At 41.6% G+C, this 26634-nt stretch overlaps 1 protein-coding gene across 1 annotated transcript in view; it reads right to left on the reverse strand.

Moving 5' to 3' along the window:
- The window catches only part of nxph1 (neurexophilin 1), a 44605-nt gene extending 21570 nt beyond the window's left edge, over positions 1-23035 (reverse strand). Inside the window, exon 1 of the mRNA XM_010741424.3 lies at positions 22469-23035. Coding sequence (XP_010739726.1) covers positions 22469-22522 — 54 coding nt within the window. The 5' untranslated portion in view covers positions 22523-23035. The remainder of the gene's footprint in view (positions 1-22468) is intronic.
- Positions 23036-26634: the final 3599 nt, after the last annotated feature.

The following is a 26634-nucleotide window of genomic DNA, read 5'->3' on the forward strand; positions in this document are numbered from 1 at the left end:
AACAAATGGAAGAAAGTGTGTGTGGATGGCTTTACTGAAAACTCTCTCTCTGTCTCTGTCCCTCCATCATCATTACCACCACCATCTGTAAACATACATGTCTCATGAATGCATGTTAATGCATGTTACTAACTGAACTTCTGTGCTCTGTCATCCAGCAGGTTCTCGTGGATCGTGGCTGTTGCTGTGGTCCTGCATCATATCTCTATTACAGTTTATAGTTAGTTTATAATTTTCTGCTGTGGTGTATCTGTGTCTCTCTATCTCTATCACAGGTTCCAGGTTCAGGTTTCTTCCACCTATTTTCCCTGTTAAAAGGTTTTTTGTGGGCAAGTTTTTCCTCACTCGAACCGAGGATCTAAGGACAGAGGGTGTCACTCCCTGTACAGATTGTAAAGCCCTCAGAGGCAAATATACTTTGTGACTTTGGGCTATACAAATAAAATCTGATTGATTTATTATGTGCATGTACATCCCTGCTGCTGTCTCTACTTGAGCGCAGGAGTGTGTATCCTAATATATTTGAAAATCAACCCTTCACTTTGTAGGTCACTATTGTTCAGCCTCGCGTACATAAAGAGGGATCAGAATTTTAAAAAAAAAACCCATTTGCAACATCATCCATGTTTCTGAGCTCCCCATTTGTAGAGCCCTCGCTCCAAAATCAAGCGCTGATATTTGAACAAAAGGGTGCACGGGTTGACTTTGACTGTGTCAAGACCTCACCTATTGTCCGGCAACATGATGGGGCTTTTGTGGGAATAATGTCCATTTAAAATGCTGATTGTCCTCACGGTGTGCCTTTCAGCCTGACGCTGTGTAGCATTAATCACAGAGGACAGCAGCCGCTGACATCCTCGGACTGATGGGAAAGGCAGGGTCTAATTGTACAGACCAGAGAGAGGTAGAGGATTGAACTGTGTGTGTGTGTGTGTGTGTGTGTGTGTGTGTGTGTGTGAGTGAAAAGGCGCGTGCCACTGTGTGTGTATTTAACATTAAGTCCTGATATATCTTCTTCCTCTGTGCTACAGAGCTCAATTGTTGCCCAAAAACCTATTAAAACACATGAATGAGCTACACTGGGTGACATGTTCCTTCATTACCATGAACACACACACACACACACACACACTGCAGTTTGCTTTGACTCAATCCTACATACAGTACATACACTGTCCAGCTGTCCTCACTAGAGAACCAAATGTGGAATAATCCGCCTCTTAAAATACTCCGGCTCTTTTAGGAAATCACTGAATGTTTCAAAAAAACACATTTATTACTTGTTTTTAAATATTAACGTCTTTATTAAGAGCCAGTGGGCTTGGGGCCACACAGGGTAGGGTAGACAGAGAGGGTTGAGAGATGGTTTTGCATATTGTGGCTTCTGGTCTGGATGCAGCGTTGATTGAACAAGAGGCAAATGTTCATATGGAGGGCCTGTTGTAAGATCACATGGGTGACTAGAGAGTGCATTGAGTATGTTACTATAAAATTATCTGAACCACGAGCTACATACGTTTTTATTTCAATCATGATGACATAATGTAACTTCCTAATTATTTAATTATATATTTATTCACTGGATTACAAAAATAATGATATAAAATGACGCAAAACTTATTTCAGGATCTCAGGAAAAACAAAACAACATAAATAACTGTATGTATTTTGTATGAGACCTTCCATACCGTGTTTCACCTTCATCCCACAGCCACCATTATTATCCCAGACCATAATTTAGGTGTAAATAGGGGATTCACTCACAATGCAACACAACAGTGGATCTCCCACTCTCTGCTCTGGCTGAAAATATTCAGAGCAGCTTACACTTACAGTGTCTGATACACAAGTTGTGTGTGTGTGTGAGAGAGAAAAAGAGGGGAGGATGCAGATTAGCTGGAAATGCCTCACACTCATGGCAGGGCAAGGGGAAAAAAAAAAGCAGCAGGCTTACAAATGAAAGTGGATTTAAAATGCTAGATTTAACCTTAAACGGCATTCGCCACAGTCTGTTATCGCTCCACACGACTGCTTACGGGTGGGGTGGGGTCAGCGCTGAGATTTGCTGGTAAGAAATGCATTTCTTTCTGCAAACATCTGATCCGAATTAATACCGGATGACGGTACGATTCCCCGTTATGTCCTCCTGTGCTGTTTCTTTTACATGTCTGTGTGTCCACTGCCTCTCTACATCCTCATCCCCAAGCCTTTCTCCTTTTTTTGCGGATCAAATTATAGGAGCATATGAAAACACATTTTCAGTATGATTGTACCTGTATCATTATATTTGACATTTAAATTTACCACATCTCGTCTTAGACTACAATTAAGCGTTTGAAAACTGTCATAACGTCTGAGACAGCTCGTGACGAGATCAAGGTGTTTCAAGGAAACCGCTTGAACTGGTTGACTCACAGCGTGACAGCTGCAAGTTGTCTCCTCCTAAAATATGTGTCTGGTACCAGCAAATTGTTCCAAACAATCATTCAGTCTTTGACAGCGAAGACTGTCAAGGCCTAGTGCAAACAGTTGTCACTGGAACCATTTCCTATCAAAGAAATAGTCCCTATGAAAACAGTTGACAGAGATATTTGTTTCCAGAGTCCTTGTTACCCTGGATAACCCACAGTACACTGTCTAATTTCACAAATCCCATTTAAATCCATTGTTTTGAGGTGGAGGGAGGAATCACATCTTAAAATATGGACCCACAAATAAGGTTCCACTTTCATAACGCACGGCCAGAACAACAAAGGTTTAAGGGTAGCTTCAAATCCATTACCTGGGATTGGAAGCTACCCTAAACCTTGGTTCAAGTTAGTTGTGAATACAGTTTTAGTTTAATAATTCCATATTGCACAGTCAAGTTTCAGGTTTTAGCAGCAGAATCAGCTCTGAAATAAATCAACTCCCCTGCTATAAAAATAAACCGTCGCATGTTTTACACATCACACGCTTGTTCCCGCAATAAAAAAAGCGTCGCTCTTGATCAATAAGTCGGGCGATTTCAAGTGAGACACATTACTAATCCATACAGAAGCAGCTGTCTTTATTTGGCAACATCTGCGATTTTTTTTTCCCTCTTCCCCGGGTTGAACTAAGCCTGCCTGATCCACAACTCATCCTGCTTGACGACACACACACTGAGTACAGTCAGAACGTCTCTCCTCCGTTTGAATCTGGCACAAAACTGTCTTGATGCGATGCTGCAGAGTTAAACTGCGAGATTTTCCACAGTATTTCACAGTCATTTGAAGCGCTGCAGTATGAGCTGTACTGGGTTTTTCTCCTGGTGACTGAGAGCTGCTCGTGGCCATTGAGGATTTAGTCCAACTTTTTAAAAATAGGGGGTGGGTTACAGAGCCAATTCTATCCTTGCATTCTCCACTATGGGCCAGTGCTGGAGCTCAGCATGTATGAGTGTGTGTGTGTGTGTGTGTGTGTGTGCTCACTGTTGGTCGTAACAAGCTAAATAAACAGCGAGAAGAGAGGGGGAAAACGTGCGTGTCTTACAGTACAATAACGGAGCAGCGGCTGAATTTCAATGCATGATTCATTAGACACAATCCTCGGGCTAATGATTAAAAATATTTCCTTGTGTAAAACATTCAGCCAAATACATAAACGTTCCTCCGGGGTGAGGAATACATTAGTAAATGAACTCGTGCTAATGTCTTACTAATGACAAGACATGATTTATGATTGAGGTGCGTTTGTTTGTTTTTTTGTACGTTGGTGAGTAACAGCAGACGAGCGAGCGCAGGGGGGCTTGTAAGAAATGATGGTCAGGTGGCGGAGTGGGTTAAGCGGCCGCCCCATGTGTGGCGGCTATAGTCCTCGGTTCGAATCCTGCATCGGACGGCCATTTACTGCATGTCATTCCCCCTCTTTCTGCTTCCTGTTTATCTTCAGCTGTCCTATCATAAAAGGCCAAAAAAGTAATCTTTAAAAAAAAAAAGAAATGACGGTCAGGTGGCGGTCAGTAGCGTAGTGGGTTAAGCGGCCGCCCCGTGGGTAGAGGCTATAGTCCTCGCTGCAGCTGGCCCCAGTTCGAATCCCGAATCGGACGGCCATTTACTGTGTGTCATTCCCCCTCTCTCTGCTTCCTGTCTATCTTTAACTGTCCTATCAATAAAGGCATAAGAAGCCAAAAAATCTTTAAAAAAAAAGAAGAAATGATGGTCAGGTGTTCAACATGGAGGATCCTGCTTTCCAGCAAGTTGTCAAAGATGCGTTTGGTCCGTCAGTCACGGCGGGATGACGCGGTGAGCTCTGTATCTTGGTTCTCAGGAGCAGGACACACATTATCAGTACAGTATTTCCTGTCCTATCCTCTGCCTCTGCTCTGCTGCAGACTAAACTCTGCATTTATGCTGACTGTAAGAAATCTGCAAGAGCAAACACATTCAATTAACTCCATTTTTTTTTTCCTGTGAAGGGGCGGGGTGGGGGGGTGGGGTGGCTTTACTGCCTGAGCCATTAACTTGAGACTTAGAGCCAAATAGTTTTTAAATTTTTAGCTGAGTCGAAGATATAAACTGGGGTTTTTTTATTGGGGAATGTGCAACTACAGGAGACATTCTGCAACGGTAATACTGCATCCAGCTCTGTTCAATGTTGGGCTCATTACTCAAAAAGTAATTTTACAACTTATTACAGTCCAGGAGCTGTAATTCATGACACTTTAATACGCTCCTGCTTTAGTGTTACGCCTCTGAAAGTGTCTCGACAGTGATCTGCTCCATCTTTGAATCACCATTGGGTCACTATCAATGACAGTATAAAGAATGGACAGAGCCGACGTCACCCATAGGGTTCCACCACAGTGTTGGATGTCCTGCTCCTTTCACCTCCTGACTAATCTAAATATCGCCAAAGACCTGGGTCATTGGTGGACCCACTGAAAACAAAAGGTGATTCTCTTCCTGTAGACTTACGTTCTTTATGGTCTCCGTTGAACTGTTTCCATACTCTGTTGTTTGACACAGTGCTGACCACAGTCCACATTTCTTTCCAGCTATCTGCAACTCTTCTGATTGCTTTTTCTTTGCCGCGCTTCGCTTGTAATCTCGAAAATGATGCGAGCCCGAGAAGCGCTCTTTGTTTACGCGTCTCTCTACGCCTCCTGTGATTGCAATACTTTTTAAAAGATCAATAAATGAACGTGAAATAGGAGCACAGATGAAGAACTAAGGAAAAAAGAAATAAAAGTTAAAAAAAAAAGAATAATTAAACGATGAATAATAATGACAGAAGCACTCAAGGCAAATCTAGGCTAAAAAGTTGATTTGGTGTTTAAATACAGGATGACACATCTTTCCAGCTTCCCTCAGATTCCTCCGGGAATTTGTTCTAACAGCTGCGAGATTAGAAACTTAATGCAGCTTCACCAAAAGTTTTTTTTCCTATGCTCTTAGGGACGGTTAAAATATCCATGGGGGGTCTGAGAGCTCCTCCTGTTAGCTCCTCCACAGCTACTCATGATCTGCTTCGGTCTCTTGGTCCCCCTCAAACACACAGCGGCCGGTCACGCAGAAACCTCTCGTACATCCTCGCGGTGGAGCTGTTCTCTGCGTCCCGAGCAGCTAATGTTTTAAGTAATGGCTTGTGAGGCCTGACAGATCGGCCGCACTCTCCCCCCCCGAGCTGCAGGCCCCGACGCTCGGAGAGCGAATCCATCAAAGCGACAGGATGAATTAGTGCCGAGACACCTCACTACCTGTTAGGAGGAACTCCCATCAGCAGTAATTGATTTGATAAATGCCCGAGCATACACAGAATGAGAGACGAGGTAGAGAGCCACATGTCGGAGAGAAAGTTCTGTACTCGAGTGAGGTTTGATAAAAACAGACGCCTGTTTCCGGTGACTAACAGCAACTTTTGATTCACCTCTTGTCCACTTCACTACCCCGCACTCAAACTGAAATTAGACTTTTTTTTTTTTAACAGGAAGCGATTCAGCTGCCTCCAAAACCTCCTCTGAAAGAAATGTCTTATTTGGATTTAATTAACAAGTCGGCTGTGCCGTTCTAACAGACTTTACAGGGTTATAACCAGGGCAGTAGCTACCATATCGGAGATGGTAAAGTTATTATATTGTGAAAAACTACAGTACACCATGTTGGAAAATAAAATGGGAACAGATCAGACACACATACAAAAAAAACATCATATGAAAAACTAAGAAACAAAACCAAAAAATAACAACTACTCCTCCCAAAAGAGAAACAGAAGAACAATTCTTGACCATCTGCAACCCCAATGGTCAAAAACAGGAAATTCATCAGTACACGAAATTACCATCCACATTGTTATAGACTGAAACTGTGTTATACTGCTGAACCTCTAATAAATAGCTCGGGTACCCACGGAAATGCATAAAGGTGTAACCCTGATGTATACGTGCCGTTGCAGATGTTGAGTAAAGTCCGTTAACCGTCCGAAGTCACATACTCAGCACCAACGCTTCACTAGTTTAGTCCAGTTTAAGTAAATGTTGGTTTCCAAGACAGTAAACCTGAAGAAAATACAGTTTAAACTTGGTTGCAGATGAAAATGTTTCAACAAAAACGTGTAAACTCTAAGCAACGACTTAAATCAGAATGAAGGAAAGAACTCTGCACTTCTTCTTGGGGATATAGTTGGTTCGTTAGTTGTTCTTGCAGCAGGCAGTATTCTCATTGGAAATGTGGATGTCCGTATTTCTAAAATCCTGGGAGCAGCCAAAGCAACTACACATATACCAACACTATAAAGTATAGATAATCCACCATTTCAGACAGCGTACTCTTTTAGCCATGCAAACTATGATTACACTGGCTCCTAATTTGCTTTAGTTTCAGTTTAAGCCCCATTCTGAAGCTCTCGTTGTATATTTCCTTTAACACCTTTTCTTCTGCACCAAATGAGTTCCACAGCTGCATAACTGTGGGATAACCTCCTCTCCTCTGTATCTCGTCAACTCAGACAGTACCACTATTTACTGTACAAAGCTTCTAAAAAACCCAACTGGCTTTTTATGTTCTCCTTTTTTTCCCCCCTTTAACTTCAATAGCTTTACATAATTTCGACTTTATTTTGTTTCTCTGTCTAACCGTTCACTGTCCTTGCATTATAAGTGGATTTTCTGAATTGCTTCTTAAAGGGGCTTTTCAAATAGTCTGCATGCTGTTATTTAAAACATACATTTATTTGTTATTTTCCAATGTGCAGACAAAACTGGAGCGAGAATTAGTATGCGAGGATTGGATGCAGTAAAAAGGTAGATAGAGTATTATTTCAATAGCTCTGGTTGCACTGGGTGATTGTGGGTAATTCATTAAATGACCTGTTATATTTAAATTTTAATATAAAATTATATAAACTGTGATAGAACATTTTATCATATGGCGTGCAACTGTGAAGCAGAGTTTGTTTTAATAGGTTTTCACTTTTTAGCTTATCTTAATAATTGAGTGTGAAAATTCACTCGTCTTTGCCAATACTTAACGCAATCTTGACTACTTTTTTTTTCCAGAGCTTTCAACTAAATCTCACAGTCTTCATCAGCACAGCTTATCTCCTTCACTCTGTAAATGATAATTATGTTGCTCTTTTATTACCTGATGATAAACTGGAATGCAAAGTTCATTTTATTTTGTGGTCTTCATCAGCAGAGCCGGTGGAATTTAGTGTATAATTTATATAAATTGCAATCCTTAAAAGCAGCTAAGAGCTCTGGAAATGTAAGTAAAGAAATGGCCGTGTGTGATGGAGGCATGAGCTGCAGACTTGATGGAATTTCACCTGCACATGAGTTTCATTTCTGTCCTGTACTGCAGCATAAGCTGCTCTGCTGACAAAACACTGATAAGTAAATCAAACAGGCTTCATGTAAGCAGGCAAACAAGACACATGACAGCAGCGTGTGCCGCTTTAAAAAAAAAAAAAAGGGTGATGCGGTCAAAACATGAGCTGACTAAGGAAAAAGTAACGTCTCCCTGTCTGCTGCTTGTGTCTCCATCACCTGCGATAGTCCCCGCGGCTTTAATCAGTCCTCCACAGCGCCGATCTGAATTCAGACGGAGGGTTGGCAGTAAACATGGAAATGCATGTGAGTATTGTGTACGCTGTATATATTTGAACAACAGCCTGCATGGAATTCATTTTCTCTGCCCGGGGGTAGAAAAACACGAATTGATGGCGTCGGAACGATAAGAGAGAAATAAATCTTGAAAATGGCAAACAATAAGGAGGAGTACATCTGATTCCCAGGAAGGAAAGAGAGCGTTTGAAGTTAAGGGTCAGCTTGATAACGAGAGTTATTCACGTGAGTCTGAGGAGAGAGTGCGGGAGAATGGAAAGTCAGAGTGAGTGCGATAACCAGACAAGGAGACAAGAGAGGAGCAGTAAATGAGAAAGAGAGATAAGGGAGGGATGGACGGCCTCCTCCTCCTCCTCCTCCACCTCCTCCTCCTTCCCTTTCACGCCACTGCAACGCCTCTTCTAAGGGATGACTCTCATCCTGCTGACGCGTGATTGACAGCTGTCAGTCGCATAATCGAGATCCTCGTGGCTGTTTTCTCTGCCCTCCTCTGCGACTGGAAACCATCCACAGGCCCAAAAAAAATAAATAAAATAGAATTGTATTTCTGAAAATCAATACGACCACAATCTCCAGGGCTGCTGTAAGTAATGAGGCCCTGTCATTTGCAGCATTGGGGAGCTGATAAGGACTGTGATTGGTCTATTCCATCATGAAGCTCCAGATAGAAAAAAAAAAAAGGACACAAAGGTCTGTTCTGTAATGTATTGATTAGTGGACCGGGATAAGCTACATTTAAGTGTTTGCAGTGGAATTAATTTTGTTATCATTAAAGTTACACGCCATCATTGTATTACAGTGCCCAACAGCGCCCCCCTGGGGTGTGTATCCTGCAATGATGAACCTATAACAGCAATTTAAAACAGCTGCAGCCCATTTAACCCAGCAGGGTGTAGCTGATTGACACACGGCAACTTATGACTAATCAATGATGCAATTATTCACTCACTTTCAGACCAGATTGCAATTTTAGGAGAGGTGGGAAATGACTAGTTTTGACTATCCATCCACTCTGCTCTCTGCAGTGCCTTTTCTACTAAAGTGTAATTTAGTCATTTTTTAAGCATGAATTCACCATTTATTTCACAGATGACATCTAGGCAATAATAAAAACCCAAATTAAAAACCAGGAGGGAGAATATTGCTGCCTTTGTAACCTTGATTTTTATATTTCAGTTGTTAAATTTCAGGTAAAAAGTTGAAAACAACAGATTTATGAGATCTTTGTGAAACCAAAGACATAACTTTGTTTGTTTGTTACAAAAAAAAACACACTAAGCTGCTCTAAACAACATTTCCATATTATAAATGGGTTGAATGACTCTGCATAATGTGAAATATGTCACCAATCATGATGAACCCACAGAGTTATAACCTAAATCTGCAAACACCCTCAGCTCTGCTGAGCTTTTTTAGCCTCTTTAAGATCATTGTTTTGGTTTTCCAACCTAGAAACTCATCATCTTTGTTTCCGGCAGAACGTGGCCGCGGTTTTCAGCCAACAAGATCTGATAAACACACTGTACACACTACCTGCCCAGCACAACAGCAGAAAGAGACAGCATTAGAGATTAGCTGGTGAACATAGTGGAGCCTTTAGCAGCTAAAGAGACGGAGCAGATAAAATGCCTCCTATGCAGACACACCATTGGGGTTAGGGTTAACCAGTATTGACTATTGATGGTCTTCAATGTCATACTGAAACATTTTTGTTTCTAAGACACAAAGTATGTTGCAGGGCCACATGGCTTGTCAATTATCATAAAAACCTTTAGGGATTTGGAAAAAATAACCAATGTTGTGGTCCGCCTGAACCGAGACAAGTCATGACCAAGACCAGAGTGTATCAAGACTGAGCGAAGACCAAGACCAGAGTGTATAAAGCCTACTTAGATAGCTTATGTTCATCAAAGGTCTCTGAGTGAAGCATGGTCCCAGTTGCCTCATTGTCTTTTTCTTTTGGACGCTGTCTAGCAGATGAACTCCTGGTTTAGGGAGCCAAGTTTTATTGCAGCCACAGCTTCTTTTCCTGTCTTCAGCATTCACTTTCATTGGAGTACGTGTAAAATGGGGGCAAGGAGGGACAGCCATTAACAGTAAGAAAAATGTATTGGTTGTATTTGATGCGGAATGTTTTACACCCAATCGCGGGAATAAATAAATCAAACAATGCACAGGCAATTTAGTGATATCCCCAGAGTTGTGGCCTTGGCTGGTCTTGTGATAAAATCCTGAGTCTTCTTTGTCTGGGACTGAGACAAGACAGAGTAAAAATGCAGTCGATTCCGAGACCGTTAAAAAGACTGATCTACAACATGTTACAACACTGCATGCCACCACTGATGCCTTTCTTCCTGTGAGGACAGGCTGGGGAAACAATTTTGAGCTTAAGGGAGCTCTCATTCCTGGATTTTAGCAACCATTGCCTATCACATTATAACCAATTTAGATTCTTTCAGAAGATATTTGCTGTGTCTAATTAACAGTGACGCAGTTTCAATGCGATGGGATTGACCATTGTTTGATAGATGAGTGCATGACTATTGGTCTGGATTTACCTTGGATAATGTGAGATGTAGGGAGCCATGTTCAAAAAACAACCAGGGAAAGATTTTAAAACTTAAAACTGACCTGTGTTCATCACAGTAAATCAACTGAAGGCTACTCTCCATGAAACCATTTGAATTCAATAATTAGTCGCACAAATCCTCGGCTCTCCTGCTCAGCACGTCAAGCACGTTGACAGGTGCTGATGTTTGCTGTTCTCTCCACCTTTGCTACCATCTACCAGCAAAGAGAAGGCGAGAAGAATAACACAGAGGTTGTCAGTTTGTTGGTAAACCTAACTGACTTTATCATTTGTTCCTCTTCAAAAAAAAAAAAAAACATCTGTGTTGACAATTTTCAGTCTGCTTCCCCTTGGCTGAATTATATATCAGCTTGTTTGCTCGGAGTGACAGCGCTGGCACAAAACTGCCCGGCCTGACAGACATGTGGGTGTTGACGACAAATTGGAGTACTGTACTCGTAAAAAAAAAAAAAAAGCAGGCCCGAGCATATCGCCTCCCTCCCTCTTTTTCCTCTTTCCTGTTCTGTTCCACGTCTCCACATTTCCACTCTCACTTCATCTGGCTTTGCACTACAAAGTCAGAGAGTGAACCACAGGTGTCAGAAAGACTCGCTGCTTTGAAGATTTAATGCCAGGATTTCGCTGTGCTCTGTTGGAGAAGGAGAGCAGATGTAGGACATGGATAATTGCGGTATTTAACAAACAGCACATTTTAGAGTAACCAGTTTGTAGATCTCGGAGTTCTTCTGATAGCAACACAAAGTGACTAAATATTCAAGACCTACTCGGAATAATGTATTACGTATTAAACAGTGAAAAATTAGGTTTAGATCAGCCAGTCATGTTTTGGTAAGGTTGTGTGTGAGGGGATGGTTGGCATTACCAATTGGTAGTCTCTGCAGATAGCTGGCCAGAATGTCTGTGACAGGCTGTGCAGCACTCCCTGCGTGGATGGAACCAGTCACACAGATGGAGAGTTTAAGCAGACGACTGTTGGGGGGAGATAGACTGCTTTGGATTAACTTATTTGCAAGAAAAATGGCTTGCTGGAGGATGGTTTCCAAAAAAAAATAAAAAAAATACTGGATCAAGGATTTGATCAAATGCCTAAGACTTGTTTATACGAGGACCTCTCCTGGCCATGCAACCTCTTTAACCATAAACCATAATAAGTTCCTAACCTTGATCGGGTAGTCTTAGGGCATTTGTAGTGATTGTGGAAGGTAATACTGACAAAGTATCCTTATAATCAGAAAAACGAGATGATCCTAAATATGATAGGAGCAAAAGAGGAAGTCATGCAACGGTGACAAAGTCTGAAAATGGAGGAGGTCAGGGTTAGATGGATGGGTAAACAAAATATTACGCTTTAACAAACCCTCAGTCAACGTTTTGGCATGAACGCAGTCATTCCAGAACATGCGTTGTTATTCTAACCTTGACGACAAAGATCTTTCAACCTTAAGGAAGTAGTAATATTGTCCATACCTCAATGTTTCCTTAATAAAGAAGTACAAACCATGATTTCTCTCTAATCCTAACAAGTTGTTTTTATGCCTGGAGCCAACAAACCTTATCCTGATAGTGCTGTCACATCATTAAACAGATTCATTTTCCAGCAGTGATTTGCAACCATTTTTGGGAGACACAGACTAATTATGTTATTCTGCTGATAGTGTGGTTCCAGAGGGCATGGACAAACAATATATTTTGTTGTCTAATTTGGACGACTTGTTGCAAAAAAACACTCGTACGTGTCATTCGGGAGGATGAAAATCATTTTTATTGTCTACTTTGGAGATCTTATTGTTTGTTGAATCCAGAGATTTCATTTGATTAAGACTTCCAAAGTGACTTAATTAGCTTTTCCTTGAGTTACTATATCTAGCATTGGTCCTGGATATTATTCCTTTTTAAAAAGACTGATCTTATCATCAGGCTGCAGAGAAGGGATTTGTATAATTCTATATTAACGTTTAATACGGTGCACTTTGAGTCCATGAAAACAGTTTGCCCCATGTTGAAGGGCAGCAATGTTGGAGTTAGCTGTGCTACCTACAGGAACAATATGAAAGAATATTGTAATAAACTAAGCAAATCTTGGATTGGAGCCAATATTGGATTGGATTGGATTGGATATCTTTGTCTTTGTAAGACCAATAATCCTAAAGTTAGCTGAATACCTAATCCTTCTCTGTGGGACGGGCCTAAACTTTAAGCAACAACTCTGAACTCGACAATTTTCTGTATAAAAGGTACAATAATTGGTTAGATTTGAATGGTTTCATCCGAATTAATTGTTTTCTGTAGATATATTGGTAGGATTGGACGAAACGGTCTCAGTAAAGGTGGCACTACTTTTTTTGTGATCACTGTGAAAAGCCTAGATAGACCAAGAAAGTTTTACCAACATGGGTTTTTGTATGAATTCAGTATTCGGTGCTGTGGATGGCTCAGGCTTTTAAAAAAATCTGAAACAGCACTTAGAGCATTTGATACTAAAACTCTGCAGTGAAACCCAGACTAATAGAATTCTTTAACAGCTCTTCAGACGGGGCGAAGCTCGGTTCATTGCAGGTTTTACACCGTTGAGTAAAATCCTTCCACATTCCACTGCAGCGATTTCCCTGCTACAGAAACTGTCCAATATGGCCAACCAATATATGGGTCTCAACCTTGGTTTGAAGTGCTCACATGAGTGTTCATCACTCATTGATTTTTTTTACAAGTCATCCATACATGTCTCTGGAGTGAGACGACAGCCCCTGCATGGCCAGTCACTGTAACCTAACAGGATGGAAAGATCTAAAGTAGAAGATAACGGACATGGCTGGTAATTCCCATCCGCGGGCGTCCGTGACTGTCGGACTGTGCAGCAGACGTGAGCTCCGATGGCAGATCCATCACTGACGACGCAGTGGAGGGAGACATTGCAATGTCCCACATCCCCCCCACTCCTCCTCTACATTTCCACCTCCTCCTCCTCCTCCCGTGAGGGGTAAAGGATCTCAGCCTGCTCTGTTTCACTGGTCAGTCATGCCCATCATCAGGTTAGATCAGGCAATCCATCACGATACAACACCAAATCCAAAGCCTGCATTGTACCCAGTCTGTACCAGAGCGTGGATGGTGTTATTCGTGTCTTTTCACCATGGTTAAATTCAACCTGTGCAACTGGAACTGAAACACTTATCCCCTTAATATGTGGATATTATCAGACTTGTTCATCCACTGTAAAAACCCAAAGTCGTTAGTCTCAATTTTAAACCTTCAAGACATTTTAAACAGGAGAATTCCAAAAAACAAAAGTTTCCCTAATTTTGTAGTTTTAAGCAAAAATTGAATACTAAATATCACATTAAAAGGGAAAGTTTATTTCACTGTCTTTGAGTCCATGAGGAGTAATCATGAAGAATTTCGTTCTTTTTAAGAAAGCCTTTCAATCAATCATGACTTAAATTCTCAAAATTATGTTTGTATGGGTGCAAGATGAGGTCACCTGATTGGAGAAGATATCCTTAGTTGTGAGAAGGGTAAACAGGGAACTGGAATCTGTCTGTCAGGTCTTACTTTACATCGACAGGACTTGCATTTAATGTTTGCTAACTGGATTCTCTAATCCGTAGAGTGGAACTATGATCACATTCAAATAAAGTGATCAGTGATTAATGGCTGAGCTTTAATGGGGAACTGTTTACTTTCATCTGTGGAGTGCTCTTGATAAAGTCTTTATTATAACAGGTACACATACTTTCCACTGAGGAATGCACAGCTAAATTACAAAGATATCGGACAGGGTAAAGTACCCAACAGATAAAAACAATTTGTCTTCCATTTCTAGTCTTCAAATCTACAATATGAAGAAGGTGAACTATGCCTCTGTCAAATGATACCTTTTCATTGTTCTACCTGTTTTGAGAACAGAACTGCAGATGCATAACACATTTAAAAATGATGCATGAAGGTTATTTTGTGTAGTTTTTACTAATCCAAATGAAGGCTCTAAAGATGAAGGGTGTGGGTGAAGTTATGCTTTCCCAAAATTTGTGGTGGGAAGCCAGTGAGGGATCATCAAAAAAATATAAATTAACACAATACTGACATTGTAACAACGTTCAGAAATCATTTTATCTTATTTTAGAGGGTAGATAGATCATGTGATTAGACATATTTGTAAACTTAACTTAAATTATAACTGACTTGACAACTAATTATTTAAATCCGGTAGAAGACGGCAGTGTAAGGATGCCATTTTCTCTCTACTGCTGACTCCTGGTGGTTATCAGGGTGCTTGCAAGCAATGAAGTGGGGAATTTGGCTATTCTTAGGCCAATAAAAGTATGTAAACAAATTTAAAGCTTTAGTTTTTATGTCTGGGTCGTGTACATACAAAAGGATTGGACTCAATACCTCTGTTTTATCAGGTAATAAAAAAAGTGTGTGAAGGTATTGTCCTGTGATTTTAAGACAATGATTATGCAATTGCACAGTTGTCCCTAGTTCAAGTCTGGATGAGTAACATGCATGTTTGCTCTTGCATGTCATCCCTGTTCTGCGTCCCGTCATCTCCCGTCGTCCATGCCCATCAAATGATATGCCATGTATATCAGAGGATGCACATGTAGAACTGGACAATCCAAATTTGGGGTCTGGCAGAGAAGCTGCCAAAAAGTCACAGTTGGAAGAGTGTGAGAAAAGCTGTGGAGCAGATTTTATAGAGCATCGTTGGAGAGGAATCAGTGAGGGGGAGCCAGACTCTGATCAGACCAAATGTGTCAAATGGACCCAGTCGCCAGTGAAGCCATCGCTGTTACACACACTTATCCGCACATGTTGGCGAATTCTTAAAATAATACTTTACCTACACTATTTGTACCTTAAGTTTTTGATTTGTATTGGATGTAACATGTTAAGTGCTGTGCAATCACAATGCGAGAAAATTTAGAGTTCAATAGCAGGAGTTGATTCTAAAAATCAATAAAATTCTGTTTGTTTTTACTCTTTTATCTCATTAATATGCATGTAATGGCAGCGAACCAAGCTAAAAAAACACAACATTGACAAATTATCAATTAAAGGTACTATGGCTAACCTGGCAAGAAGTTGCCTATTAAAACATCTAGCAACATCTGACCACCTGTAAAGCCAATATTCACTGTCCTTTTTGCTCTATTTGGTTACAACCAACTACAGCAGTCTATACAAGAGTATATCAGAGCTGGCTTGCTGATGGTTTTCAGTTTTTTGGCTGCACATGAGGCTAAAGAGAGCGCTGACATTGGACCAAAACAGTAAACTTGTAGGGTGTAAAACCAAAACAATGAGCTGAAAGACGCTAAAAGTCACAGAGTGAAGTCCCTCTGGACTGGAAAGAGAGTTGGTAAAGATGATCTGTGTGTCTGTCACCTAAAGCGACCCTGTTCACATCAAGCAAAAACAGCAAATTGCTGAGTCTAATTTAACATTTTAAATGTTTATAAAACAGGATTCGCCTTGAAAAAAGACGACGAACGCGGGGACCTGAAGATCAAACCGAGTGTCATCGAAAAGACTGTTGCGTCATCTCATGTGAATGCAGATCTCAGTGTGAGCGTCGGAGATGGTCTGCTCTATCACTTCAGCTGCGACGAGGACGAGCACACGGCAGGACTCTGGAGTCACACAGGAGTACCCGGAGATGTAAAGCAGGTTGGACGAGGTTATCTAATCGCTTCCTTCCTGCCTTCGGAGACACTTCTCTGCTTCAAAGCGCTGCTATCAAGGTACCACACGCTTCGCCGTAAACGGATTGCTCTATGCGGAGAAAGGAAGCGAGGGAGTGGGGAGGAGGGTGGCGGAGTGGGTGAAGCTTCCCTCAGGATCAAACCTGGGTCGGGTGTTGGGCTAGATTTTCTAAGAACAACGCCCTTCAACGATCAGCTCTAGCTTTGACCTCTGAACTGTGAACACGATTGAAAATCTGGAGCAGTGCGTGGAGGACAGAATAGAGGCTGTGGTCATTAATCACAGACGCCGACCGCCTCAAACATACCATCCACACACACACACACACACACACAGATGACATCCAGGCTGCAAAGTCAGACTGGGTGGTTGTTCTGGGATCATTGGAGGGAGTTTCCTCCCCAATTTAACACCATCAAAGATTCAAGGCAGATTTCCCTGATTCATCCCCCTCCCCTGGATCTGAATAGTCATCCCTGCAATGATGCATGCAGAGAGAAGAAAAATAACCAAAGCGCCGATTCCAGGCACCGCGGTAGGTGCTATTATCATTGACTTTATTGCCAAACACCAAGGTCAAGTGTTGTTTTGGCTGTTTGTGGAAGCGTGCGCCCGCCTGGGGAGGCTGAGCTCAGATCAGACAGCCCAGGACTCACCAGCAGGATCACAGAGGTCACAGTTCACGCGATATAAAGCGCTACAAACAAGAGCGAGTCACCTTGATGTGTCAATTCTAAAGTTGTGCACCATCAATCTTTCTGCCCGGATGCACAGAAGCACACTGATTGAAGGTCGGAGGTCAGCTTCACACATGGAACCTTCAGTTATACTTCATTGATTCTGATTTCATTCATTCTCTTTATTCAGATCTCTGACTGTCACATGAATCATGAACTGCATCGCTTTTCCTTTTTTTTTTGAGACTGGTAATGCAGTTAATCATCTAGATTAATGAATTGGTCGGACAAAAGAGAGATTTTCTGATCTTTTCAGTTATTTTCCAAGCAAAAATGATCTGGCTCTTCTTTCTTAAATATGATGATTTGCTGTTTTTAATTGTGTTAAATCGTTTAAAACTCATTTTTTCTTTAAATTATTTGTCAGACAAAACATTTCATCTGAAGCCATCACGCTCCATTCATCGTAATATTTCATCGTGATGACAATCTTCGACAATTTGACAGTTTTAAAGACGAAATGATTCAGTTACTTAAAACAAATCAATGGTTTAATCAATAAAATGATCATTATTTGTGGATATATAAGACTTTAACAAAAGAACCTGATTCATACTGGATGGTTAAACCTGACAACAATGTTAATATTTGAAAATTAAACAAAATCTGATGATGATATTTCTGCAAGACAAGTTATAGTAGATATATTAAATGTCTAGTTTTATTATTTGGTTGCATCTTTAATAAGTCGCTTCAACAACCAATATTAATTCTGCTGCATGAATCACATTTCTTCAGGCCAGTTTAAACCACTTATCATTTCATTTGAGAACTGGCTTTCAATTCCCAGCACCAATACGTGAGGCAGTGAGAGATCATGTCATTTTTTTTACTGCACTATAATGACGCCAGCTGCTTGTCAGGGGGGCTGCATGCAAAGAGGAGAGAGTCTTCCAATGAAGCTCCTCTTTTTTCTGGGGAATAAAAGTGAATAAAACTCTGTCTGGGATCCTTCAATGTGGAAAAAAAAGGTGAACATTTCTATTTGTATCGTAACCAGTAATAAATTCAATGAATTGTTGAAATCGTCTTTGCAGTAAAAGTGAAACCTTGGATTGAAATATGCATTCATACCTTCTCTATATGGGATAATTTGCCGTGAATTAAACTGAATTAATCTCTTTATTTTGTTAGATATAGATAGACCTGTGTCATCCTTTAACGGCCTGTGAAAATAAAAATAAAAACCCAATAACTTGTGGAATGCTCTCGAGGACTTGCAGCCACCTGACTGATCCCTCAGACACTCTGAACATCCCATGAAACCTGCTAAAGACCTTTCTGGACCCTCCTCAATAACACCTGATACCTCCTTAGGAACAAGAAAAACCCCTTCAAGCACCACTGGAACCCCCTCATGGTTGTCTAAACCCCATGTCAAGGCCCCCCCTGGATTCCTCAAGCGTCTCTGGATCTGCATTTTGAGAAGCGTCCACGTATATAAAAGCAGTCGCCGGAGCTGGCAACCACATGTCAACCCGAGCGACTGTAACAGAGCTGGGGTAACTGGGCTGAGCCGAGGCCACTGAGACAGCGGCGGTGGCGGCGGGGGAATTGCAGTGTGTTGTTCTCCGAGACTGAACTCTCAGCCCTTTTGTACTCAGCTACTCTCCAGCAGCCGGGGCTTGAATAGCTCTAAAGTGACGCCTCCATGCTGCTTTAAAAGCTAAGTAGCACAAAGGTTGAACAAGGAACTGAGAGAAATGTTCACTTAGTCGACATCTTTGCTGAAAATACAGAACACTCCACACGCTCTCTCTCCGCGGCTCTCACTTGATGCCCACACAATGCACTTGTCCGAACGCGTGCAGCCTATATCTGTGTGTGTGTGTGTGTGTGTGTGTGTGTGTGTGCATGCTCTCAGTAGCACAGCATGTGGGCATGCCTTTGCTATATAATTGAATTAATACTGGCCCACTCTTGATTTCAACTTCAAACAGCTCAATGAAAACATATTACTTTTTTTTATTATTATGAGCTAATTTAGTGGTCTGTGGACTGAAGAGGGTGTATTGTTGAGGGGGGTTGGAGAGGAGGACGGTGGGGCATTGTGTGAGCAGTGCTGTGGTGATCTCAGTGGGACTTTCTCTCCTCCCCACCGTGCAGACTGCTTGACATTGTAGGCCCCATTTGCACTGGTTGATAATAACACCTTAATGTGACTGCTATGACTGCTGCCAGCGGGACCATCTGCATCTGTTACTCCCAGGGGGAGAGAGAGAAGAGAGGAAGGAGAGGAGCAAGGGGGGGAGTGAGGTGAGGATGTCAGCAACCACAGAGCTCCTCACCGCCTGACCAACGAGGCCCAGACCAGAACCACACACACACACACACACAAAAAAAGCTGCCAGCAGAGTCAACATGGCTCAAATCCTCAAATCCTTCCCGTAGTCTGAGTTCACACCTGTGCGACTATAGGAAGCCAAACTGACGAGAAATCTAATGACACAGCGAGCAGCATCAGAGCAAATAAGGGAGAACGACATGACACGTGTGGAAAAAGTGGCAAATTGCACTGATTTATAGACAACACAGGCGTGTGTGTAAAAGATGTAAAATATCAAAAAACCAATCAGAGATCATGAGAGATTAAAGAGGCAGAGGGATTAAGGACATAAACAATGGATAAAGATTTAAATATATTTTAATATAGATTTATTTTCAGCAAAAAAAGAAAAACAAATATATTCCTGTTTGGAATTAAAATACTATATATATGTATATACATACAGCTTGTTGACTTATTTTAAAATCATGGAAAGCAACAATTTTTCATTTTTTTTAATTCTGCTGAATTTCCAGCCATTTCTCCACAGTCTGCTCATGGATCTCAGCGTTATGAAGCTGTAAATGATCAAACAATGAGCCGAACTGAACTCAGCGCCTTTCACCTTTTATCCACGTAGAAATATTCCGGATTTAAAGTCCCGTTAATCCCCCCCGATGGAAATTCTGCTGTTCAGGAATAATAGCAGGCGAGTTAATTAAATAGTGGTGGACCCCCTCACACCTCCACCCTCCACCCTCCCTCCTCCATAGGTGATCGTCCCGCTCTGAGGTCTACACTGTATTGCTGTCTACCTGCTGCTGTTATCGGGGTCAAGGCGCGGCTCTCAGACAAGAGGCTTAAGCAGAGACAAGAGCCTTTAACACGAAATAAAACCATCAAAGTTCAGCTCTAATCCCCGCTGCCGTGGATAAGGCTGACTGTTAACGGGCTGCACAATAAGATCGGTTTACTCTAGGCGGGATGGCTTTGTGTGTGTGCGTGTGTGTGTGTGTGTGTGTGTGTGTGCGTGTGTGTGTGTGTTTATTTCCTCAGCTAAACACAATTCAACTCAGAACAACACGGAAAAAAAAAAAAAGGATTTATTGAAAGAGGACAGGATTGTCATCACCCGTGCGCCGTATTTACATAAAAATAAAAAAAAATCACACCTTTTTACCTCGACAGGATGAATTTAACAATTTAACAATAAATAAATGATTCAGTGTGTTCAGCAGTCTATAAGCTTCAGGATTTAACTCAGAAAGAGGACAGGAGGACACGAGGGGAATTGTTCCAAGAGGAGGGAGAGTGGCCAAAAAAAAAAAAAAATTGAGCTTCTGCAGGCAAAAATATAACAAAAGCAGAGAGTGGTGTCAGAAAAAAAGAGGTCAAACAATAAAACTCCGGCGTTAGTTTCTTTTTCTTTTTTTTAAAAGTCCAATTAAGACGAGTTTCAATTAAAAATATGTAGTTATGGTTAGGCCTCCTGGCTCCTCTGTGTAATAATACAAGAAAAAGTGTCTTTAAATATCTTCAGCACCTTGGAGAGCTCTCTCTCTCTCTCTCTCTCTCTCTCTCTCTCTCTCTCTCTGTGTGTTAGTTTTGTTTTGTTTTTTTGATAAATGAACAAGTCACACACACATGTACACACTATTGTTTTTTTGATAAATGAACAAGTCACACACACATGTACACACTATAACTTCACCACAATACTGCCACAAAAAGGGTGTGCACACATTTATAATATGTCGCCAGGAAAGTTAAAACAAAGTCAGTGTGTGTTTGTGTGTGTGTGTGTGTGTGTGTGTGTGTGTGTGTGTGTGTGTGTGTGTGTGTGTGTGTGTGTGTGTGTGTGTGTGTTCATATTCATTTCATAACCTGGAATAATTCAGATTTATTTTTAAGCGATTCCACCTGTTGGCTTGAAATCCACGAGCTCAGTTATCAATTAGAAATATTAATAATATAATAACATTAAACCCACGTGTGTTAATAAAACAAAATTACGCATGGTGTCTTATTAGAGAGGATTCAGACTCAGGCCTGATGTTTCATGTATAAAATGTGGCGATCTACAAATATAATTTCAAAAGTTGAAAATAATCTAATTTGTCTCTTTTTTCTTCTTTTATTCTACCTGTTTTTGTTGGAAAAAAAACAGAGAGCGTGAACTCGTGTTGTCTTTCAGTGTCACATCACAGAACTGGCAGTAAAATGACGTCCAATAAAGCCTCACTCGGTTTGTAAGTTTAAAACTAAACTCATGCTAATCCACTTAAATGTGCAAAACCATATATTTTTATGTCTATAACTAAGACTGAATTAAACTCATGAATTAGGGTTTAATGTGCGTGCCGGTTGTTGCTGTTATTTTCTGTGTGACTCATTTTAAACAATGAGGCGAGAATGAATGACATAAAAATCCATTTGTCGTGTTTTCTTTTGCACCTGATTGATCAAAATATCCAGACAAACAAAGCTCAGACTGGACTCTGTACTGGGCTCTCAGCCTAACCCGCTGTGCAGCGTGTGCTCCTGTCCAGGCAGCTTAGACTGCCTACATGGACTTTTGGTTTGTTATGGCGCCCCCGTGAGACCATTCCACTGCCTGTTTGGGTAAGTGATCGCTGTTTTAAGCACCAGATTAACGACATCCTGGAAATATAGTCTCAAAAGCATCATCATCTTTATCACATCAGGTCTTTTCTTTGAGAGAGAAAGCCTGATTTCCTCATTAATACAAAGTGAACGCACGGCGTTATTGCGCACAAGAAATTCCCACCTGGTCCAAGTTTCACTGTCAAACAATCATATTTTAAAAAAGTGCGTAGATGAAGTTTGAATCAGTCCCCTTACATATTTTGGTTTTCTGTGCAGTGTGCCACAGTGAAATAACCGAACAGGCGAGTCTCTCCAGCCGCGATGGGAATGCGTTTGGAAATGCGCACGGTTGAACCGAGTAAAGTCCTCTCATAGTGAGAAAATAATAACAATTATGCCCTTTTTTTTACTTTCTGACAGAGCAGCGTGAAGTGGTGAAAGTTGAGCTAGAAGAAGAGGCTGATCAGGAGTATCTAACTCACCAGACAAAGTGCAGGCGTCAGGAGGAACACGGCGCACCAACACGTCACCTGCATCCTCCCGGAGCTCAAAGTTCCACTAATTTCCCTCTGCTGGTAGTTGCGGTTTTGCGGACCATAAATCCACCTGGTATCCGCCTCACAGCACGATCAAGCCCCTCAGCAGCCCAGGCAAAAAGGAAACAACGCACCCCATGACCGCAGAACAAAGCTGAGAGTTGGAGGCTGGGGCGCGCAGGACTGAGGAGCCGGTCAAGGAGGCTTGCTTGCTGCTGATGATGATGCTGATGATGCTGCTGCCGTGAGGGGGTGATGATGTTAGAAGGAGAAGAAGGGAGGGGAGAGGTGGGCGCGACAAACAGCGGTTACTTGAGAGTTAATCCAGGTAGAGGGAGCAGCGGGGTCATAGCTGTGAGCAGGTTCAGGTTCCTGATTGTCTGATAGCTGGTGCGCGCAGCGGTCGGAGCGCTCCGATGTGAAAGGGAACGGCGGGGCTTTCCGCTTTATAACACGCGCCTACAACACTACCAGGGTTGACTCTCGCTCTAAAAGGGGGGAGGGACGAGATGATGAGGAAAAGGGGGGAGAGAGAGAGAGAGAGAGAGAGAGAGAGAGAGAGAGAGAGAGAGAGTCGCGCTAAAAGGGGGGAGGGACGAGATGAGGAGGAAAAGGGGGGAGAGAGAGAGAGAGAGAGAGAGAGAGAGAGAGAGAGAAAGCCAGGAAAAGACGAATACAACGAGAGGAGATTGGCCCAGGAGGCGACGAGGATGAAGAAAGCGAAGTTTCTCTCTCTCTCTCTCTCTCTCTCTCTCTCTCTCTCTCTCTCTTCCTCTTCGTACTGCCTCTCTCTCTCTCTCTCTCTCTCTCTCTGTTTTTTTTTCTTAAACAGACGCTCCTGAGGAAAAAGCGTTTCACCTTGGCTGCTGGTTTGTGCGCTTGATGTAGATGAATGAGCTGACATTCAGAACTCCGCTGCCAATAACTCCAGGCAGCCCCCCCTCTCCTCCTCCTCCTCCTCCTTCTCCTCATCCTAGACCCGAACCCCAAACAAGAAAGCCTCAAATCTGAACAAATACAGACACAACAGCTGTTCTTCATGATGTAACTCCAACATATTAATACTCATCATCACTGTCAGAACCTCCTGTACCATTAATGCTACTAATAACACCCCCCTCCACCCCCTACCAACATCTGCTGAAGATCCAACAACGTGTGATGCATTTTCTCTCTCTCTCTCTCTCCCACACACACACACACACACACCTCTCATCAAGTCATATATGAGACTTGATACTATTCATCTATCTCTACTCCTCCCCCCAAAAAAACTAATTTTCTTAAAACAAGTGAAAACCATCGGCCCGTGCAGTGAGAATATTTCAAAATCTTTCCAGAAATGAGTTTCAGTATCTTAAAAACAACACAGAATAAGAATAAGGCTGCAGCTCTAGCATGCAGAAAACTTACAGATCATTTAAAAAACACAAAGTCTTCAAACTACAAACCTTTTTTTCTCATGAGACTCAATTCCTCTCCTCTTTATTGCTGGCATTACACTCATTTACTTACTTTTCTATATAGTAGTTTGCAATGTCAGTGGCGGGGTCTGCCATTTGTGCATCATTTCAAATCTTGTGCATTTAGTGACATACAGGAGTTACATGCACTTTGCATTTAATTTGTCTGTATAGGGCATATTGTAATGAAATCATCTGGAGGAGCGTAACAGCTTTGAAAAGGCAACATATTTTCTGGAGTACAAGTTTAAAGGTCCAGTGTGTAACATTTACAGGGCCTCTATTTACAGAATATGACAGAATTGTAATATGATATGCATAATTCTGTTTCTTTTATTTGTGTAAAATCACCTGAAAATAAGAAACATTATGTTTTGTATTACCTTTAAATGAGACTTTTATATCTATAGACACCACAGGTTCTCTTCCACGGAGTCTGCCATGTTTCAGTGTTTCTCCTTCGTGCTGGAGGGAGAGGGTGAGGCGAGGGTGTTGCAATCGGAAGGTACACTGCTAGATGCCATTAAATCTTACACACTGGTCCTTTAAGTATAGCAACCGCGTATCATATAGACTGTACACCTTCTTCTGCTCGATCTCAAGCTGCTCAATGTACGTTTTGCGGCCAGAACTCTGGCCCTTGTATTGTTAAGATGTTCTTCGCCTTACCTCCAGTAACTACAGGTCTCATCCCATCAACCAGAACTGAATTCTTAAGGAGTCAACATTAGAACAAGTTGACTTCCTCATTTAAGAGAAAAAGACTTAATAGAATCAAATTATAGACAAAAGACTTGAACGATGAAACAACTTTCTAAGAAGAATGAGGCCATACTGAGCCCTCCACACACAACCAGTGTGTCTGCATTTAATTACTGCCCCGCTCAAGGTTTGCTGTGTTTTAATTAGCCTGTGATATTCTAATCACATACATAAGAACTTTAAGAATTAAGAACGCGAGTTAACAATATGTACTAAGGTATCATATCAACCACATGTTAAAAGGTCTAGCTAGATTTTCACACCTCTATATTGTCTGAAAAGGTGTTCGCCACCTTGAGATCTTCATCATCTTTTTATGTTTAATCAAGTTTTATTGGTAGATTTAACGTGCGATCAATCAAAATGCTGCGACACAAGCAACCTGCGGCTCTCTGGGGGAAAGTTTAGGGGTTGGTATACATGGTTGGTAATCCAGCCTTGGATGAGGACGTTATTGTAGTATGGGAGATGTCATATGTATTAGTTCATGTGACAGCTAAGCCAGTTCTTTTCAGCGATGAAGACCATGAAATGTGGCTGAAATGCCTGAAAATGCTATAACCTTTGAGTGGGGACTATTTTCTCACTCCTGTGCCTGAGGGTGAAATTGCATATCTGAATTTGTACAATGGATAATAGACAATTTGTGTGTGTTTGTGTGTTTATATACAGGAATCCTGTGTCTGTGTGTGTGTGTGTCTAGATGCCAGCAGATGAAAGACAAGGTGACTGAATCCTGAGTGTGTGTTTCTGCCTTGGAGATAGATAGATAGATAGATAGATAGATAGGATCCTTTTTTTTTGTCAAGGAACAGAAGGGGCGGGGAGGTGAGCAGAAAGGAAAAGACAGGAGGGGCTGTGCTTTAATAAATCCCCAGCAGTCTCATTGCTACAACATTGCAGTGGTCAAGCATTGTCGCCATAACTCAGCCAGCAGGGCTGATGGGATCCTGCTCTGAATGGCCCAGATAGCCTTCACAGGCCCAGCATGGCATGCTGTGGTAGAGCAGGCGGAGATAAATCTCCAGAGTCTGGCTGACTTCCATTGTGGCTGTAATGAAGCACAATCTGGTCTCTGGTAAAGTAAAAGGCCCATAATTCAGGATTAATTCAACGTTTTTCTTTGCTGATCAAAGATTAATTCAGATTTTGACTAATCGTTTTTGAGATTCCAGTACGGACTGGGAGCCTTGTTCTGCAGGTTTCCAAGTCACGAGAGTCAGGACTCAAAGCACTATTCCTAGTTTCTCTTGGACGATACTGCACCTCATGATTTATTAGGGATGGAGAAATTATCGGTATGGAGCACATTCAACTTCAACGAGAGTTTAAGTTCTGTTCAGTCGGTAATTGCTTTATTTTTAACTGTAGCATCAGTCATTCTTTAACCATGTTACATCTGGAATAACAGATAAAGTTAAAAAAAAACATTTAAACACTTAAAGTTGCTATTAGATATCAGAAGAAAATATATATTGTCACTTAATTTAGTCCAGGGTTTTGCAGAGTCATTCATATCGACGTTCTTGTCTGTCGACACAGTTTCCATGTGAGGCTTTTAACTCTAATCAAGTATCCTGAACCGCAGTTTATTTTCTGTAACTACAATCCGTCGCCAACCAAAATCAAATTGTGGTTGGCATACACAGATACTACCACAGATACAATCCAAGGGTTTTTACACGATCATCCAGTAAAGTAATGTGTGGGAGACGGACCATACTGTTCATACTGATACATTTATACACATGCTGATTCAGTGCTGATGGTCTTCTGACCTAGAGGTACTTTTTTATTGTTCAAGTTTTTAATATGTTTACTGATCTATCAGAGGGTCACTGACTTCCATTCATTTAACTTCATACTGTATGGAATGTTCCAAGACTA

The sequence above is a fragment of the Larimichthys crocea genome, chromosome XIII (assembly GCF_000972845.2).
Source record: "Larimichthys crocea isolate SSNF chromosome XIII, L_crocea_2.0, whole genome shotgun sequence".
NCBI classification, from domain to species: Eukaryota; Metazoa; Chordata; class Actinopteri; family Sciaenidae; genus Larimichthys; species Larimichthys crocea.